The sequence below is a fragment of the Crocodylus porosus genome, unplaced genomic scaffold, assembly GCF_001723895.1.
Source record: "Crocodylus porosus isolate Cpor-Errol unplaced genomic scaffold, CroPor_comp1, whole genome shotgun sequence".
Taxonomy (NCBI): Eukaryota; Metazoa; Chordata; order Crocodylia; family Crocodylidae; genus Crocodylus; species Crocodylus porosus.
Window position 1 is genome coordinate 60,450,946 of NW_017728918.1, and position 20,115 is coordinate 60,471,060.

At 40.6% G+C, this 20,115-nt stretch overlaps 1 protein-coding gene across 1 annotated transcript in view; it reads right to left on the minus strand.

Moving 5' to 3' along the window:
- Nucleotides 1-17,007, minus strand: part of IMPG1 (interphotoreceptor matrix proteoglycan 1) — a 145,178-nt gene extending 128,171 nt beyond the window's left edge. Inside the window, exon 1 of the mRNA XM_019537655.1 lies at nucleotides 16,709-17,007. Coding sequence (XP_019393200.1) covers nucleotides 16,709-16,775 — 67 coding nt within the window. The 5' untranslated portion in view covers nucleotides 16,776-17,007. The remainder of the gene's footprint in view (nucleotides 1-16,708) is intronic.
- Nucleotides 17,008-20,115: the final 3,108 nt, after the last annotated feature.

Genomic DNA, 20,115 nt, shown 5'->3' on the forward strand with positions numbered 1-20,115 from the left:
TAGGATTTGAGAGAGGAACAGTCTCAATGATCACTTCATTCCCCTCCACTCCACCCCTTAATTCAATTTAATACAGCAGGGGTTTGTATAAGAATTGTAGCAGTTAGAGTACTTGGCCAGGAAATGGGATATCTGGTTTTCAGGCCTCCTCAGTTTGTAGGGACTGAAATTCACATCTATTCCCTGAAGAGTGCTTGAAACACCAGGCTATAAAACATACTGGGTGGATGGTATCCTCTACCTCTGCTATTGAAGCTGGACCACTAGTCATCTAAGAGGGCAAAGGACATGGGACACAAGGAAAGTGAACATGATATGTAATTCTGTAATCTAGTGATGAGGTCTTTCCCATTGAGGGGAAAGGTTGCAGCGAGCTGGATTCTGGTCTATGCTTCTTGGTTTTTTTTCTGTTGTTGCTGTTGTTTTTTAAACCACTGACTGTCTAATGTAAAATCTGTAATGATCATGATAGCTTTAATCCAGCTCTAAGAACAAAAGCAGGTCACATGGGTCACATCAATGGTCCATCTAGCCAAAAACCCTGTCTCTGACAGTGGCAGTACTAGATGCTTTTGAAGGACAACATAAATACAGGGTAGGCCTAGGGTAATCCATCCCCTATCATACCTTCCTGGCATCAACCTTTATTAATTTAGACATGTCAGAGGGATGTTAGATCTCTCACGTTGTGGGTGCGTGCTCTAACAACAAGGTTGCTGTTCAATAGGTAAGCAGTAGTAGGCCATATTCAAGAGCAGTGATAAGTACTGCGTGCTTTGTACTGACCTCAATCTGTAATACTATCAGTGTACGTCAATGGTTAGGTGTGCTCTGAATACCTGATGAATTGGGGATTTAGGGGGATTCCCCCTACCTCTGATCTAGATTATAAGGGAGATTTTTGAAACAAAGGACCTTGATCTGGATTAGTTCTGAGTATGCTCAGAGGCCCAAGTCTAGCACCTTGGGAAGATTTTCAGGCCAAAGTAGACATAACCATCCTGGGCATTTTGTAGCTGTTGGATTTGTTGATTTGACTCAGCTTCCATGACTGAAGCATTTACTGTATTTATTCACATATCACACACAGTTCCCCCACTTAGCCATCCAAAATGAGGTCCATGTTTTAAATCAGGAAGCTGATTTCCTCAGAAGAGTATCTACTACTACCACATCAAAAGAGAGATATGGGGACACTAATGGCTGTCAGAGTCTGTGCTACCTTGCCTTCCCAGCTGCATGGAAGAGGCAAAATTTGCTGCTCATGTTACTCACTGTCCTTGCAAACTCTGAATCTTAAGCTTTAATCCCATGATAGCCGCTGCCAAAACCAGCTGCAGGTTCAGCAGTGTCTGTGATAGGGTGAAAGCTTGAGGTTTGAGGTTTGAAGCTGGAAGGAAGGGGCAAGTCTTACTTGTGCTCAGGAGCATTCAGCCATGGCGAGCCTGTGCTCTGACAGGGAAGACTTTTTCCCCTTAATTTTGCCTTCCCCAAACAAGGCATGCAATTTGTGTGTGTCTGTGTATTATGTGAGAAAATATGGTAAATTTCATACAAATTACATTAAATATGGTAAATTACATAAACTACCATTTACTGGGTCAGATCATAGGTCCATCTAACCCAGTATCCTGTTTTGCATAGTAATAGAGAATGGAGGCTGGGAGGGAGGGTGAGCAGAGCATGCCAGAAGTTTCCATCGCTTGCTCCTCTGCCATTGCAACTTTTCCTATTTGGAGACTTAGGGAGTTCTGATTTAGAGGTGCCTCCTATGGACCTTGCTTCCATTACTTTGTGTAATACTCTTTTTAACTGATGTGAACTGGCAGGGTCCACAACAATGTATGGCAGTGAGTTCTACAGGTTAATTACTCACGGTGTGAAAATGAACTTCATTTTGCTGCTTTGAAATGTGCTACCTAATAGTTTCATTTGATGTCCCCTAGTTCTAGCATTATAGGAAAGTGTAAATAATAAATCCTTATTCACTTTCTCTGCACCATTTAATCTTTTGCAACTCTATCATGTCTCCCAGCTGCCTCTTTTTCTAAGCTAAGAAGTCCAAACCTAGTCTCTCCTCATATGAAAACCCTTCATACCCCGATTATCCTTGTTGCCCTTCTTTATACCTTTTCTAGTTCTTTTATATCTTTTTGAGGTGGCAAGATCAAAGTTTTGGTTAACAAAATTATTTGGATCTCATCCTAAGCGCTTTTACCAAGGTTGTGGTAGGATTTGGTGTTGATATTAAATTCAGAAATTCCAGGGTCCTGATCTCAGACAGATAGGAAAGATAATCTCAAAACATGATTTATCGTTGATGAACTCTGACTTGCACACTGAGGTTAAAGGAGAACCTCTTTGGTACTGGCTCTTCCTCCTTGTTTTAAGATGATAAGCCACAATAAAAGGCTGCTACTTACATAAGATACTTTTATTGTTTATTTTTTTCATACAAGAAATTGCTGTAGTTACCACAAAGATCTTCTATGGTTATTGCAAGGGGAAACTAGCACACACACAATTCTCTGTATGCTAGGATAAAACACCTCTTTCTTAATAACATGAAGACTTTTGTATTAGACAGTGCTTCTACCCCATATTTCTTGAAAACTATTTTATCCAGTTTAGAACATTACTAAATAACTGGGCAGGAGAAGCTGAGTAATTCTGAAGGAACAAGTTCTTATTTAGGCTTAAATGTTTTTAATCTGCATGAAAAGAAAAAAATAATTTATAGCTCTTTTAACAGAGCTCTTGGGGGAAAAAAAAATTAAAAGGTTAATGGAGTGGTGCAGTAGAATATTTTTGTTTTTGCTTTTGGTTTGTTCTGTTTGTTTGCTACTCTGAAAGCAGGACCAGAGGGGTTGCAACCATGGTTGCTTTTCCATGATTATAGTGGACATTCTGCTAAAAAGCCAGCCTTGTTGCAGAATGTTAATGTTATCTTTTCTCCTGTGCCTTCAAGATTTCTTTTTCAGCTTTGCAAATACATAAACAGGATCGCACTGTGTTGTGACACTAATTCAGAATTAGACATTTAGTTTGACTAGGCCCCAGAAAGTTAAAGCATGATTATATGCAAGAAGAATTTCAAAATGCTGTTACTAAATGCTTGAATAGAACAACAATAATAATAATATATATATATAAGGGGTGTACATCAGGATCTGGGGGAACGCCTGTTCACCAGAGCGCCCCAAGGGATGACAAGGTCAAATGGTCACAAACTCCTCCAAGACCATGTCAGGCTGGACATAAGGAAGAACTTCTTTACTGTCCAAGCACCCAAGGCCTGGAAAAAACTGCTGCCAGAGGTGGTGCAACTCTGAATTCCTTTAAGAGACATTTGGAAGTTTATATTGCTAGGATCCTTTGACCCCAGCTGACTTCTTGCCCCTGGGGCAGGGGGCCGGCCTCGATGATCTCCCGATGTCTCTTCCAGCCCTAATGTCTAGGAAATCTATGAAAACCTCCATCAGGATAAAAATATTGAAGTCTGAATAATGCAGGAGAAAATTAAAGGAGTCACTTGAAATAAACCCAAAGTTTGAAATATATGAAAAAGTAAATTAGTCTCTCTAATAAAAAGGTGCTCAAGGACATTCTTCAAATGTAGGAAGGAATACTTGATTGAAATGGGAGGAACACTGCTTCAGAGTACAATCATTGCTAATAAAGCACCACCCAAGTCTTATTCAAAGATAAAAGTAGTAACTGGTGATGAAACCTTCTTTTTTTTTTTAAGAAAATGTTTTTAACTGTTCTCTTATAAATGTGGTTAGATGACCTGAAATGAAATTAAGCTTATGGTAAGTAGCAGTGTTCTGGTTGTTATTCAAAGCAGTGGGAATAGACAAAGATAATGATAGATAAATTAAAATAGATATACAGATATTTGTAAATGGATATACAGATATTTGTAAATGGATGATTATAGAAATTGATGAGGAAAGCTAGTGTGTTAGCAATGGAGCACATAAGGTGAGTTTAGTATGGACCAGGGTCAAATGCTGACTCCTGCTTCAGAGTGAGGCTCCTTTTTTGCTAATGAGAACAATGAGGAAACAAATCCTCCTTATGGTGGGCTGTCTCTGCACTTTGCCCTCATTTAATGGTAGCCCAGGCACCCCAGCTCCTTAGGTGTAAGGTTAATAGGTGTTTGGCTGAAAAGGACCAGATTGGGGCAAGCCAGATGCAGTTTTTCCCTTTGGTGTAGCCTTGGCAGGGGGGTAAGTGTGGAACTCCTTTTTTCCCTTAGGAGTGAGAGCAGAGACCTCTCCTTTCAGGAGCAGCAGAGATGGCAGAAAGACTTCTCATAATGATGCCAGAAGTTGGAATGTGTATGCTTTAGTTGATATACCACATCTGCTGCGCTGTACTTCTCTTGCAAAATCCAGTTATCTGTCAGAGTGGACCTCCCTCTGCCAAACAGTGTGTCAAGGGATTAACAGTCCACTGAGACAACTATGGTATACTTTATATCTCTCGCTGCTATTCTGAGCTCTGTGGTGACTCGGTAGGTTAATGTATACATCAAAACATGTTTCCAAGCTTCCCTCACAATCATGAAGGCTAAAAACTTATTTAAAAAAAATCCGAGTAAGAGCAGAGTCCCTGCCTTCACATGTTTTAAGTATTCAGTTTTATATTAGCATTTCATAGGCAGGTTGCACTGGAAGTGATCTTCCAGGCCCTCAAGTCCAGGCACCTGCTTCACAACTGACCATTTCTCCAGAAGAGTCCACAAGAACATTCTCATGTCTGCCTTGCATGTCACAGCTACAAAGCACCAGAATGAAAAGCCCTACAGTGCCACAGGAAGACAGCAGGAGAGACAAGGTGCCACCAGTACTTGGCTTCCACTTCTATCCTTGGATAATTCTAGGAAGTGGACCATGTCCCAAGCGACAGAGGAAAGCAAAACCACCCCACAGCTCTTGCTAATCTGACCGGGGGAAAGTTCCGTTTTGACCCTGAATCTGCCCATCAATTTGACCTTTAGTGTCATGTACCTGAGAGTTTGGCTTGGTGCCCAGATGTGCCTATTTCCCAAATCTAGCCATGGCCAATTCCAAAACTTCAGAGGGAGACAGCATTTCTTCTCCCCCCCCGCCTCCCAGCAAATCAAACAATAATTTTGGGGAAAAAGTATTCCTTGTCTTATGGGCAAAAAGGAAAATTGCTGAATCATTGAATGTAACCAGATTAGCTATATTGAGTCTTCCACAGTTTTGCATCTTTGTACCATGTGTGCATGGTTGCATATTTAGTCCAGACATTAGCTAACACACAGTGCAATCTCTGATCATGCATTTACTAATCAATCAGAATACTAAATGCATGCCAAGCTTGTTCTCTTAATTATGCAATATCTCAATTACCTTTACTCCATAAATATTGTGGTTTATTTTTTATAATTCTAATACTGTCTGGAACTGAGAAAGTACACAGAAAGGGTTTATTATTACTCTGAGCCTTTCTGATTCTTCCCATTCATATATCAAACCTCTGTAGTTAGTTCTATCAGTTGCCTCTGCTGTGTAGACACAGTTTACCATAAATCAATTAATCTCAGGGTAGAGTTACATGTTACTCATAGATCATACTAAGGGCACTTAATGTGAGCATCTGCACATTACAGCCTATTAGCTCATGCTAAGTTCCCAATGAGCATCTCAAAATTATGCCACTTCAGGTGAAGGTTAGTTCTGAGCTATGCTACCTAACTCATGTTAGGGTAAAGGAGATCAAAACAAGCAATTTGCTGTCCTCCAGCATCCCAGGATGCATTGTTTCCCCTCCTGCACTACCCAGAGCAGGGATAGAGCCCAGGTATCCTAGCTCCTAGCCATACCCCTGCTCACCAGCCTTCTAGGGGCAGTGAAAGCTTAGCAGGCAAGAAATGGTATTAACTCTGAATGTATGACTGCTCATAGCACATTCTAACTTTAACAACACTTAACTTTCCACAGATTTAGTATGGTCTAAGTATGTGTAACTTCATGGATGACCAGTGGCTCCAGAGTCTGGGGGGGCACCAGCAGCCAATCACTGACCGGGGGGGTGGGGTCCTCCACTGGACATTCATAGTTCTGGTGGCAAAGCTGGAAGTGCCAGCAGCAAAACCGAAGGTGCCACTGGCACTTCTTTCAGTGCTGCCAGCACTTCTCAAAGCCAGCTGGTGCTAATCTTGGGGACTGGGGGAGGGGGGAGCACCAGCCAGTGCTTCACTTGGTGCCCCCACTCTCTGGCTGGTGAGGGCCAATCTTGGGGCAGGGGGCACGTGCCCCCTTGCCCCATGATTCCCCCACGTGTTGCCTATGTGTAACTTCACCCTTATTTACTACCTCTTTTTAGGAAGTTTTCCTATTTTAACTCTTCCAAGCCTGTCCAACAAGGCTTTAACAACCTTAGGAAGATAAAAATACTAAAAACCACATAGGATATGCAGTTAATATTATGCTGAGAACATACCTATCCATTATTGTGCTATCATTTCCAAAAACTTATCAAGCTCTATATTGAATCAGTTCATGGTCCTTGCTCTTTTCTTTGCTTCAAAGACCATTCCAGAACTTCATCCATCTAGTGAAGGTGATGAGCTATGCAGATGGGTGGAGAGCACTGGTCATAACTGACTTCAGCAAGTACCTAAAGGACTCTGCAAGAATCTGGAAGACGAACGTATGGATTTGCTAGGAAGAAATTGTGTCAAACCAGCTTTATCTGCTTTCTTGACAAAGTAACTGGGTGGATGAAGGGAATGCTGTAGACACAGTGTATTTGGTTTTCAGCAAGGCTTTTGACAAGGCCCTGCATGACTTCACATAAAGAAATAGGAGAAATATGGGCTGAACAAAGCTACTAAAAGATGCATTGTCAACTGGCTCAATAGGAACAACTAAAAAGTAATTATAAATGGATCCATGTCAGACTATCAGGAGGATTCAAGTGGAATCCCACGGGGGTCTATCCTGGGCCCAGCGCTGTTCAGTGTGTTTATTAATGATTCTGATGCTGGCATACAAAGCTTCTGAGCAAGTCTGCAGAAGATATGAAATGAGAAAGAAGTGCAATTCAGAAGAATCTCAACGAATTGGAAAGCTGGGTTGGAGCTATGAAATTCAATGCTGACAAATGCAAGGTGCCAATTCTTCCCATTATTCTTGGGAAAAATAATCATCATGCCTCACTTAGAGTACTGCACTCAATTCTGGGCTTAAATTATGCCTCACTTACAGTACTGTACACAATTCTGGGCTTCACATTTTAAAAAGGACATGGAGAAGTTATAGAGAGTCCAGAGGGGACGACAAGTATGATCAAGGGCTTGGGAGGCAAGTCATGTGAGGAGACATTGAAGGAGCTAGGTATGTTCAGCTTGTGGGGAAGGCATTCAAGAGGGGACATGATATTGTAAAGAAGAGGGAAAACATCTCTTCCGTTTTGCTGCAGGGAGTAGGACACAGACGAATGGCTTGAAATTACAGCAAAGGTGGTTTAGATTGGATATTAGAGAAAAATTTATTCACCATTAGAACAGTGAAGCAGTGGAATAGACTGCCTAGGGAAGCTGTGGCCTCTCCATCACTGGAGGTGTTTAAGAAGAGGTCGAACAACCACTGGTTAGGGTTCATCTAGGTTCTGCTATGGGTATTTCCTATACTTCCAGGCAGTCCTGGTTGCCACATGGGACTGGGAGGGACTTTTCCCCTGCCCCGCTCTCCCTTGCTGCTACATGCATCAGGATTTTTTAAGCCATCCATCTGGAACAAAGTATCCTTCTTCAGAGCTGGAAAAGAAGTGGATACCGCCTAATCTAAAAGCTAGTAAAACAATTGCTTTTGCTCATTCCATTGTGCATATGAAACAGTCACTTAAAGAAATGAAGGAAAGGTTTGTAAAATGTGGTACAAAGAAAAGTTCTCAGAAGCAGATGTAAAAAAGTCAGGGGCATCTGTACTAGATAATGTAATTAAGTAACAGAGTAAGACCATTCAAAAAGGTACAGTCGAGTACAGAGAGGGTAACAGGGAGCAGATAAATTGTAACGAGCCATAAAACCATTGCAGATGTTTATTAAACAAGTTTTGTGCCCTGGGCAAAACTCCCGAGTTCTGGGGGGCTAGGGGAGAGGGTGGCATTGGGGAGTGGGGAGGAAGGAGGTGTTTCTTATCTACCTGAGGGTTCAAAAACCCCTGGTGCTGCTGCTGTGTCTTCACATTGGCTCCTATGCCCAGGTACTGTGTGGCTGCTCCTACTGCAGCAAAGACTTCTATGGGGGAGTATATTCCAGCACTCCTCTAAGTCAGCATCCAGGCTGGTGCCCCCCTTACCGCTTCTCTGCAGTTACACTACTGAACCATTGTGACTGTTTAGTTTTTAGGGTCTAGTAAAGTTATGAATTTTTGTTTCCAGGACTGTCTTCTAATGATGTTATGTAAACATTATGTTCTAATGATTTCTTCTAATGATGTTTTGTAAATTTCCCTTGAGTGAAAGGATTGTGAGGTCAGAAATGGAGTGGTTTTTCTATGAAAAGTGTTTTCCAACTGATCAATGGATATTTCTATTCTTTATCATTTTTCAGTGAGAGTTCATTCTGGCTATTTAGGTTCACAAGCATAGTTACTATGAGGGCATTTTATGCATTGGATGAAACATACAGATACCACATTTGTGCTAAATGTATGTAGGATCTATGAATTCTGGTGGTTTCATTGTGGGGTGTGTTATGTAATTATGTTAGTAGCCCTTCTCCAGTGTGTTAGCCCTGTTCCAGTTTAAGTTAATTTTTTTTAACGCAGGTGACCAGAACTGTATGCGTAATTCTAAATGGAGTTTTACCAGCATTTTTTACAATGGTATTAATACCAAGTCCTTACCTGATCTTGCCTGCCATGACTTTGATGGAAAACTATAGGAGGGGTTATTCAGTCTAGAAACAGTCCTAATTCATGGGTGGAAGTACAATGAACACCGCCAGTTTCTTCTTCTGGCTGAATCACTCTGGACTGGTTACTGGGCCTTAGGGCTCAAAATGGGACCTCCTCCAGCCTCTACACTCCCGCCTCAAAACTCTGTATATATATACTCTTTATAGTCTCAGACTATAAGGGTTGTGCAGTTGTATAACATCAAAATACACAGACTTATCCGTGCCCAGCTTCGTAGCTGAAGGGACTTGGCTTTGCCCCAGGAAAACTTAATAGCTTTTCTTGAACAAGTATAAGGAAAGATGAGAAGCTCAGCTGCTTCTCACCTGTCTGATGCTCCTGTTTCTCCACCTTCCATTCCCCACCATGCCTCAGTTCTGGGAGCTGCTTATATTTCCTGGTCGCTTCTTCCCTCCAATCAAGATCTGCCTCCTCTGAACAGCTGGAGCTCATTGTCTCTGCTGAGGAAGTCATTGGCCCCTGAATTGCCAGCCAGCTGTTTGGCATCAGGGTTGACATATTTTTTAGGCTCCTCCCCAGCTAGCACTTCCCTTCCAGGGAACCCTGGTGCATGGCCTGATTGGCCCATTTGGCATGGCCAGAAGTCAGAGATAGCCTCTGTCCAATTCATTGAGCTCCCGGGTGGAACAGTAGTTTGGGAGGTTCCTGGTACATCATAAGTGGGGGTTTTCTTGTACTTTCTCCAGCTACTCTGTCACAACATCCCTGAATAAGGTGCCTATGCTTTGGGCAGAGGCAGAGGCAAAAGTTCAGCTACACCTCTGTTTTATTGTTTCCTAGGGGATAGTTCTAGGTGCCTTTCTATGCAGTGCCCTTCAGTGATACCTAACTTCAAGCCAATGTACCTGCAAGGTCAATCTTGATTTGGCCCTCAGAGACCACAATAAGGGAGGCCGTAACTACATAAAAAGTACAAGCACACAGAAGAATTATGTCAAATGTTGCAGAGGCTCTCTGGTGATTGTTAATGCTTTCTGGTGATTGTTAATATCATGCTGTCAAGATCTAGCACCACCTTGGTATGTCTTCTCCATAAATTAGGGATGGCAAAATAATTCACCCTAGGAGTTTTCCTTGTATAGAAGAGCCAGTCTTCTCAGCTAAGGCAAGAGAGATGAGACCTTTTTCAAAAGTTCCCTGAAAGTTTCCACTTGCAAATTATTAGGAGGCAATGGCAATGAAAACCTTTAATGGCTGTTATCCACTCATGCTAGATATTGAAATTGGTTTGTATAAAGACTGAGACCCCACCTCACCAGATAACCTGGGCTTGCTAGTTGATTCTTCTCTGTTTCTGTAGTATAAGAAGAACCTTTACCTAACTTAGTTTATAGGGATAAGTTGAAGCCAAAAATTTATGACAGCTGCTGCTTTTCTCTAAAGCTTTGTTGCAGCTACTAACATTGTTCTAACTACTACTTTGCCACTAACTAGGACAATCATATACATATTATTAAAATATTTTCAAACCCAAAACAAACACTTTGGAGTGCATACAGAATGTTTCCCTTGGATGCAAGAGTAGCAAATGCACATTAATCATGTTGCTTAATGCACATCTGAAAGCCACTAAGACACCAGGAACAATTATAGATGTGCTGTGGGAGGGGGCAGGGGGGGAATGACACTTTAATTAGTGGATCTCCAAGAGCACATTGGAATGAGCTGCACTCATTAAAAACTCCTGGAGCATCACATGTATCAGTGTCCCTGTGCCGAAAAATGGTGGCAGGGCACTTTGAGCTAACACTTGTTGAATGAGCTTTAGTAGAAAGCGCCCTGTCACAGGGTGGCGTCCCAGGAGTGGCCATGATCTCTCCTGGTGCCCCCTACTGTGCCAAGTTGATCAAGCACCCTCATTCTCACCCGCCACGTCTTTGATTATAAAAGTTATTAAGGGAGGCTGCCTTTTGTCCTCCTTGGCACGGTACCCCTGTCGTACTCCCACCAGTACCCCGTCTATAGATGATTCTGGGCACTCCTGCCTCAGGGCTATGCGTGGCTCCTACCACCCCTTATAACACGCTCCAAGTTTCTCAGATGTACTGGACATTGTTGAGTCAATTATTGTTGCCCGCGCCCTCATGGACACCCCCCGGGCTTGTCTTCTACTTGTGGCCAAACCGGGGCCCTTCTCCACACCCTCACCCCCACACTGGGGCTTCTCTCAGTGCTCTCGCCCTCCCTGGGGCTTAATGCAAGCATCCTCTGGGCTTCTTGCCGGTGTCCACACTGGTGCTCCTCACCGAGGCTCAGGTGGCCATAGCCGTGCCTTGCCCCTAGACCCCCTTCTCAGGTATATGATCCCTATCCGGCTCAGGCGGCCTCAGCCTTACCTGGCCCTCAATCCAGACTGCTGTACCCTCTCTGGCACCAGGAACTCCCCACACTACTGGGGAGCTCCTATGAGGCCTCCTCCAACCCCTATTAGCCTCACCCAGTCCTCTGGTGTAATAACAAACAAAACCATAAGCCAATTGGCCCCAACTCAAAACCAAGCCTCCTGGCTAAAACGCAAACTCTCGCCCTCCAACTAAACATCACTCAAATCCCTACTGGGGTATCTCCTCCCATTCTCCATGAACCAAAGCTGTTCAGGCCATCTAGCCTGTTTAGGCTGCAATGCTCCAGCAGAGCTCCTTCACCCTTTGATGTTAACAGGGAACTCCTGCTTGGCCTCAGCCTGGACTGTTTATATAGGCCAGGCCCTGCCCCCTTCCGGTCAGCTGACCAACTGCGGTTGCCCCAGCAACTGGCACCTGTGCCTTTCCTAGAAGCAGGCACCTCAGTGCTCTGCGATGCCCCACTGTCATTTTTCAGTGCGGGGATGCTGATACATGTGACACTGGAATCTGATGGAGCATGGTAATTACCACACTCCAGCGGACTCAATTAATTGAGTTTGCTTGGCTGTATTGGAATTACAGCACCTCACAGCAGCCTTCCTGCATGTGTATAAGAGCCCCAGAGTTATGAAGGTAGTATAATAAGTCCTGTTGTGCACAATAGAATAAGCAATAATATAGTTGTCTAGCAGGTGGAGACTAGTTTGGACTGAAGTTATTTCATTGTGGATTATTAATATATATCTTGACAGGGGACAAAGCCCCATATTGGTGATAATTATCTTGTTCTCCAATGTTATTTATATTTTCCCTTTTCCCTTTCAAAAGCTATCTGTTTTGTTTGTTCATCTAGGCGTTCCTGATGCATCAGTCACCATGGCGTCTGTCTGCAAACCTACAGCATATTGCTGCTTAGTAATAACTGTTGATACTGCTGCATATATTCATCTTTAGAATTAAACAAATCCTGTTAAAAAACACTCACAACTGATTCAGTTTATTTTGGCATTTGAGGCATTTAATTTCTTATTTCAATTGTACACAGACACAAACAAGAGAGTTTATCATCCTTAGTTCAACAATGTGTATCTCTGTTTCATGGATGAACTGAGGAATACTTCAGAAGAACAAAAATGGTATGTTTGTGGCTTTTTTCTTTAAAGTTTTCTGTACCCTCCTCCATCCAGCATAGATTTGTTTAACCCTTTTCTCAAGGACAGTTATAGTAACAAAGATCTGCAACAGTTGCTGACCTTTGAATTGGGACAGCTGAATAGAAAGCGGAAAGTCAGAATTAATTAAAATGATTTCACAGAGCACATAGAGCCTTTGTCTCCCACAGAATGACTCTGAGTAAATAGAGAATATCTGTCTGCTGAATACAAGCTAACACTTAGCAACCTTGAGTGCTGTTACAAGGCTCTCGCATTCTTTGAACTGAAAGCAGAATACAAAGTGCTAGAAGTGCAGTTTCTATCCATAATTGTAGGATTAGCTGCTATATTTAAAAATCCACCAACATTCTCAGTGGTTAACTTCAGTGCCTTATAGTTCAGTCATTCACTCCATCTTAAATTTTGTCTGCACAGTGTGTTGGCTTAAATATATTTTTCTTTTTAAAAATGGTTTGTGCCAGGACAGTTCAAAGCATCTTAATTCAAATCCTTGGTTCTGTCTTTGGATCCTAGGACTGGCCAGGACTAGAACATTGTTGATACTAAATGTTTGGTCTGGAAGTACCTTGGAGTTTCAAAGGAATTTCTTGCATTGTTCTTTAGTGACTTTTTTCGCTTAACGTGGTGCTGTTATATGGGAGAGAGGAACATATAGACTTCTTGGTTGAGGCTATTTAGTATGACTGCATACTAAAAATAGGTAGGGAGAGAGAAAAGGAAAGTTTCCAAGAGGTACCATCACCTTTATTTGACATGCTTTAAATATTGGTAGAAACAAAATAATAATTGAATGCAGTTCTGTCATAGGGAATGATAACAACTGATGAATTCAGGAATTAGTTTAGTGGCTATTGGTGTTGTGAAAAAAATTAAAGGGAATTAAACAGCTGATTTGTACATTGGCTTACAATATCTCAAGATTGACCAGAAGAATGAGAAAAATCTCCAGTACACCTAGATTATCCACTCTCTAGGTATATAGCACCCAGTATGTATATTTATACAATTGAAGATCCGTGTCTGCAGAACAAATCCATATTGGCCTTTCAAAGTCCTGCATATAGGCTTTAGCATTTCTAAGAAGTATGCACCTTTCCCCTCCCAATCTAAGTAGGTGGGGCACCTCAGATGCCTGTAGTGGAAATAGGAACAGTTTGGTGCATCCAAAGGGTAAGTTGGAATACCTAGGTGTTTAGGAGGAAGGGGTGCTTCCCTGTAGGAAACAGTACAAGGGTGTGTCCAAACTTGTGATTTCTCAGAGCTTAGGTGCCTGACTTGGAGCTACACATCAGGCACTTTTCTGTCATCTTGTGACCTATCACATGGATGTCATGCTGCTGACAGTAGGGTTGCTTCATGTTTGGTGGTTAGAGAAATCATCCAGGAAATGGAAGACTTGGTTTACAGGCCTGACTTAACCTGAGAGCATGCAAGCATGCAAGCTTTTCAGGGGAACACCTTAACCACTAGGAAGCAGAGTAGTTGGATGGAGATGGGGCTTTCAACCCCTCCTGGTGAAGTTGGCCCACTGAGCCACCAAGAGTGCAAGATTTATGGGAAGAGGGAGAACATATAGGAGGGAGTCAGGTACCCCTACCTTGCCTATTCTTTCAGGTAGCATTCTGAACACTCTTCTGGGAAGTGGGACATACAGGTTTGAACCCTTTCAGCCTCAGAAGGGCCTAGAACCCAAGCCTCCCACCAATCACTCCCACTGGTTAAGTGCTTTAACTACTAAGTGCCTTTGAGAAGGCTGTGTGCTTCTTTAGGTACACATTAATGTCAAAATTGGCTCCTAGTGCTAAGATATATAATATTGTACCATAAATAAAGCATAATCACTCAGGAAGTCTGAGTGCCTTTCTTAGTGTATATGAACATACAGTTTCCATTGAGTAGAGAGAGGCAGTTAGCCATGTTAGTCTGAAGTCAGGAGTATGGCAGGGCAAGGTAGCACCTTAGATACTAACTGGTTCAGAGAGGCATACGGTTTGGTAAGCAACAGCCTATTAAATTTTGTGCGTGTACATTCGGAAGTAGTATTTACTATCACAAAGTTTTAATATGCTATATATTTCCATGAAAATAAAGATAACCCCAATATGTCTGTATGCACCAGGCATAGCATAAGCTGTAGGGATGGAAATTTTTCCAATTATCATTAAAAATGAATGTGTGTAACAAATTACTGTTGTACACACCAGCAACAAACCAGGAAATTCCAAGTTAAAGCCTCTAATCTTTGTTATTAAGTATTGCAATAATAATTGTTGTTTGTTGTTGTATTTTAAAGAATCAAAGAGATTAGAGATGAAAAACAACTATTTCACAATTCAATCCTCCACCCAGCCCCTTTTGGTGTAGGATGTTCTCTAAATGTTTATTATCCAGCCTTTTTTCCTGCGGATTATTAAATATTCTGAGCAATAGTTTGATACTGCTTTCCTTTGCAGAAGTTTTTCACAATCCAGAATAGCTTTCTTTTAGGAAAATGTCCTTAATGTTTAGCTTGAGTCCCTCTTTGTAAAATGCCATCCAAATTATTTTAACAGATCTGGTGCAATATCTAGGCATGAGAAGATAAGCAGGAATGTTCAGCCTACCTTTTTATTTTATTGCTTTTGGGGTTTATAATTACAACTATAAATATCATTTATGCCATAAATAGTGCACCAATTACTTAGAGTAAATTCTATCTTATACTGTAGTGAAATACAGTTGTGAAGGTAACGTGAATTGGTAAATCTCTTTTTCGTTACTGTGTTTGTGGAAGACATATCTTGACTCTCACCAGTCCTCTCTCTTTGCTACACCTGCAAATGTTGTTAACTAATTATGTGAAATTATGTGAAACAAAAAGGTAAAAACATATGGTAGCAGAATACAAATCAGATGCAGGTGGTGTTAGCACTTTGCTGACTCATTATGATTTACTAAGGAAAAATGTCCTCAATAATTCAATGCACTAATTTTTTTCTAGCTGTTTAGCTATAGTGCAGTGAGCTAAAAACAACTGTTTTATAAAAACACAAGCAAGAACAAATTCTGTGTGCGGATATTAAGCTTTCTGAACATTACTGACAGCGGCCTGTCTCCTCTGCTTTTGTAAAAACAGAAATATAAATGAAAATAATGTTTTTGAAATTACTTAATTTTTGCATTTAACTAACATGACTAGGCTTGACAGAAAGTAGGATGTACAGCATTAGGTCATTCATAGATCACTTAGGCAAAACACAAAGCAATTATGGGGTGAGATTTTAATTTGATTATATAAACTTCAAGAATAGAAAAGTTAGTAAGCAACCAAAATAAATAGAAAAATAACATTCCTCCCTACTTAATTCTATATGTAAATGAACTAGGAAAATCACTCATGTTTTTGTTGTTGAATAATTAAAGAAAAAGGCTATGGACTTTTCAGTATGTCTAAAGGTACAATCAGTTGTTGCACTGAATACAAAATAGTTGTCTCGTTTCTGTCTGACTAGTTTTATTCTTGCTAAGAAATTGTACAAATCAATGCTTCAGTTTAATTTTTATAGGAAACTCTCCATGGAAATAAATTTGAAAGTTCTCTTACATGTCAAAAAATGAACATGTGCTATTTAATTATTATGATTATATTTTTTTTACTTGCTTCAATAAGTACTTATATTAGCAGAAGCATTCTTTTTCATTTTATTTTATAATTTTACATTTTATGCTTGTTCTGCTCTACATGTTCATTAGCCCTTATTTGCATTGCCCTTTTCTGTTTATTTGATAGTGCCCTTTTTACATGCAGAATTTGTGTATATTCCTACCAGTTTTTTCATTTGTCCTTGGCAAAGGCCAGTAAAGGCAAAAGTATACTTTTTTGTATTCTTTTCAGTTCAATAACAGCAGATTATCTTTGACAATACAGCTTCTTATGAGTTCACTTCAGCCATTTTGCATTTATAAGTCATTGCTTTTGAAATTTTATTTCTGTCCTCATAAAATATGAATAAGAAAATCAACCAAAGCATATTTTGCAAAGATTTAATGCTTGGCAAACCTGCACAACAGTAGTTAAATCAACCTTTCCTCAGCCTTGCCTGTAGTTAAGTGTTACTGACACATGCTTTTTATCACCCTAATCTAGACACTGAATTCTCGGCTTCAGGGAAAACTGCCTGCTCTTTTGTGTGTTAGGTAAAAAAAAAAAAAAAGTAAATAAATACAATCCTTTTACATATGAACTTACCTTTGCTTCCTTGAACTTGGAGAGCAAGGCAAATGACCAAAAATATTAATCCAGTTTTCAAATGCATGCTGTCTATTGATCATTCACAATTTTTAGTAGTAGTAACGCAGGGAATAGGGATAGTTGAGTTAGATTAACAGATTTCTTATAAAGAAGCTAAAATTCCAAAAGCTCTTCCTATTCCCACTTTTCAAAAGTGTCCCATGGATCTGAATTGTTTCAAATCACAGTGAGGCGAGGAGGGTAACAGGTGCCAGAATGCAAGTACTGAACAAACCCCTCAAACACACACTTGTAGCTCAAGAGGTTGAAAGGGGGACTGGAATGATAAACTCCTAATTGTGACAAGTGTGACGAAGTTTTTGAAAAAAAAAACCAGTGTCTGTTTCTGGAATAATCTGTTTATCTGCTGCTCAGACATAATCCCTCTTACAGTCAGGCTGGAAGAGCTGTCTTCATCTTCTTAACCTTCTGGAGCAGCATCTGTCAGCCACAGAAGACTTCAGCTATTTCATGATAAACCATGGATCCTTTTTCTAGTGCTTGTTACCTTTAAGTTTGGTTGGTTGGACATTACCGTGCTAATTGCACATCATGAGAGGCATTGTGGAATGATGGTGATTATATTACATTATTTCTGAAACATTTGTCTGTAACAAATGATGAACTTTCTTTGAAGAAGACAACAACAAATTGCTTTTCTGAATGGACCATCTAGAGACACTGAGCATAATTTAACTTAGAAGCATTATCCTTCCTCACACCAAAACCATTGCTTTAGCAATATTTCTATGAGAGCTCTTATGATAGACCTGTTCTGTTACAGTGGTAAAATGCCACGTTTCGGCAGTAAATTACCGTAGCCACCAGGGCTGGAACAAGCTGACTCCAAATTAGGAATGGGGGAGGGGGGGCAAGTTGTAAGAAGGATGAATAGAAAGGGGAAGAGAAATAGCATTGCAAGCTCTTTCTCAACCAGGCTCAACCAGGCCAAGATTCTGCAATGAGTGAATACACTTTTCGAGCACTTCTTGTACAATTACATAAGTGGTCCCATTACATAACAATTAATAGGCCCTTTGTTATGTTTATGCGCTATGTTTGCTTCATCATTTTCAAGACCATTTTGTAAACTTTAATTAAACTGGGGAGAGCTGCCAGGTGGGCATTTTCAGTGCTCTGTCCTACTTAGAGTTGCACATTATGCCTGTGCTGTATAAGAAGAGGCTATCCACTGGCAATAACACGCTCTGCACAGACAAGTTGCTTTAAGAACAGTGCTTGTTTGAACCTAGTCTTTGTTCTGTTTCTTCCAGTATTCTATTTAAACAATGATAAAAGAAAATCGGGATTTTCTTCTTCTAAATGTTTGGAGTAAGTAGTACAGAGAGAGCTGAGACCAAAAGCTAATTTACTGTTTATTTGGGTTTTTTTCTACCTATTATCTGTTTTGTAAGTGATGGTAATTCTTTATGTATGATTTTTTTAGACCACCTATTTCAACAGTCTTCTAAATACAAATAAAGAAATCCTTGCCCAACAGTGCATCACAACACCACAGCAGAGGCAGGGAAGGTGATTTGGAGTGTTACTGAAGAAGGAGTAGATGAGCATTATTACCCTTTACACTAATATTTACTTCTCTAAAATCAAGATTGAGATGCTTTGCATCCTATTATCAAACCTAGTGAACTACTTCTAAGACCCAGCTAACTTTTACCAATTTTTAAAAATGATGGATAAAATAATGCACAAGGCTTAAAGGCTTGTCACTGAAAAAATTTTTTTGGGTGCCTCAGTTTTGGGTGCTGTAAGCTAGGTGGATTTTCCTGATGTGTTGGGCAATGACAGCTCCCATCAAAATCAGTTTTGAGGAGTTTTGAGGGCATCTATTTATATGAATAGGGTTGAACTCACTGAATAACTTCAGGAATCTGGGTGTTGGGGTCCAAGTGTAAGCATTCTATATAAGAAGACATTTATGGAAATGTGGGCCAGAGTTTCCTCAATGTACCACTGTGAGTTGTTAGCATCAGGGACTACAACCAAAAGTCTTGATACCAGGGGCAACTCTATACTCTGTAAGCTGTACGGATCATTGGTCTGAAAACAGGCCTCACCCATTCACTCCTGTTCTGTGCCTGTTAACATGTTGGAGAAATTTTGTGAAGCCGCTTTTATTAGCGTATCCAAAGGGGGAAGCATTTGGGAGGTTCTAGGCATGCCTTGAGCATGTGCCATAAAACCTCTACATGTTTTAGCATCTGGTACACATGCAGTAGGAGTGAGTGTGCCGAGCATGCTTTCAAGCCTGCATTCCTTAGCACTCTTGATAGACATGCTCCACATCTTTCTCTCCTAACCATTAAACAAGAATCCTTTCATGGTTAGTGGAAGAATACACAATTAGTAACAAAAATCTGATTCCTGAAATTTCAGAGGTTTTCTGATACACAGCCATGAGAAGCATTTTAACAATATCCTTGTTAATGTAAGTTACTAGCTTAAGGAAAATGGTAGGCAATATAGCTAATTTGTAGTTAAAAGTTATATTGCTAGGATCTCAGAATATTGAGATGATCTATAAATCATTAATTTTTCAAGCTGTTTTCTGTTAAGGCAGTACCTTATACATATTTCTATTTAATTAAAAAACTGGTAACTAACCTTGGTAACTGCCACAGCGGAAGCAAACAAGAATGATAAACACTCATTAAAGCTAAAGCAATACTATCTAGGGACCATTCCATCTCTAAGTACTGCTGTGTTTAATTATGGGTCACTGTTAATTAATCTAGAAGTGCTTCTTCTAGCTGGTTTGCTGTCAACAATAATTATATATTCTTAAAGAGGCAAAGTCTTCTTTAAGTTTTGGCTGAAATTCACTAATGCATTAAAAATATACGAGTGAGGCTTGGAAAAGGCATTACTGCCAGCTAAAGTATCCATTCATCCAAGATAAGTGCACATAAATGGGTAAACCAGAGCCATTAATGGTCACTACAATGAATCACTGCACATATCTGAAGTAATACCCTAGTTGTTCTCTTTAAAGTAATATTCCCAACTGATGGAAGACTTTTTTTCTTCCCTTTCTAAAAGCTGCATTTTAGGACACCCTAACTTCTGTGGTAGGAGAAGTTTTATAAGTGTCATGCCCTATAGAGAGAATCAGGAGAATGGACTGAGTTCAAGGGAACTCAGACAATTAGAATCTAGGGGTGCATCCACACGTGTAGGCATGTGTGCTTGCAGCAACTCAAATAGCAGAGGAACAAATTTCTGCTGGAGATTTGTACCTCAGCACACATGCCTGAACATTCATTCTGGTGGCCTCTCCTACCTGGAGTGCTCCCCATCTCTCTCTCTCTCTCTCTCACACACACACACACACACACACACACACA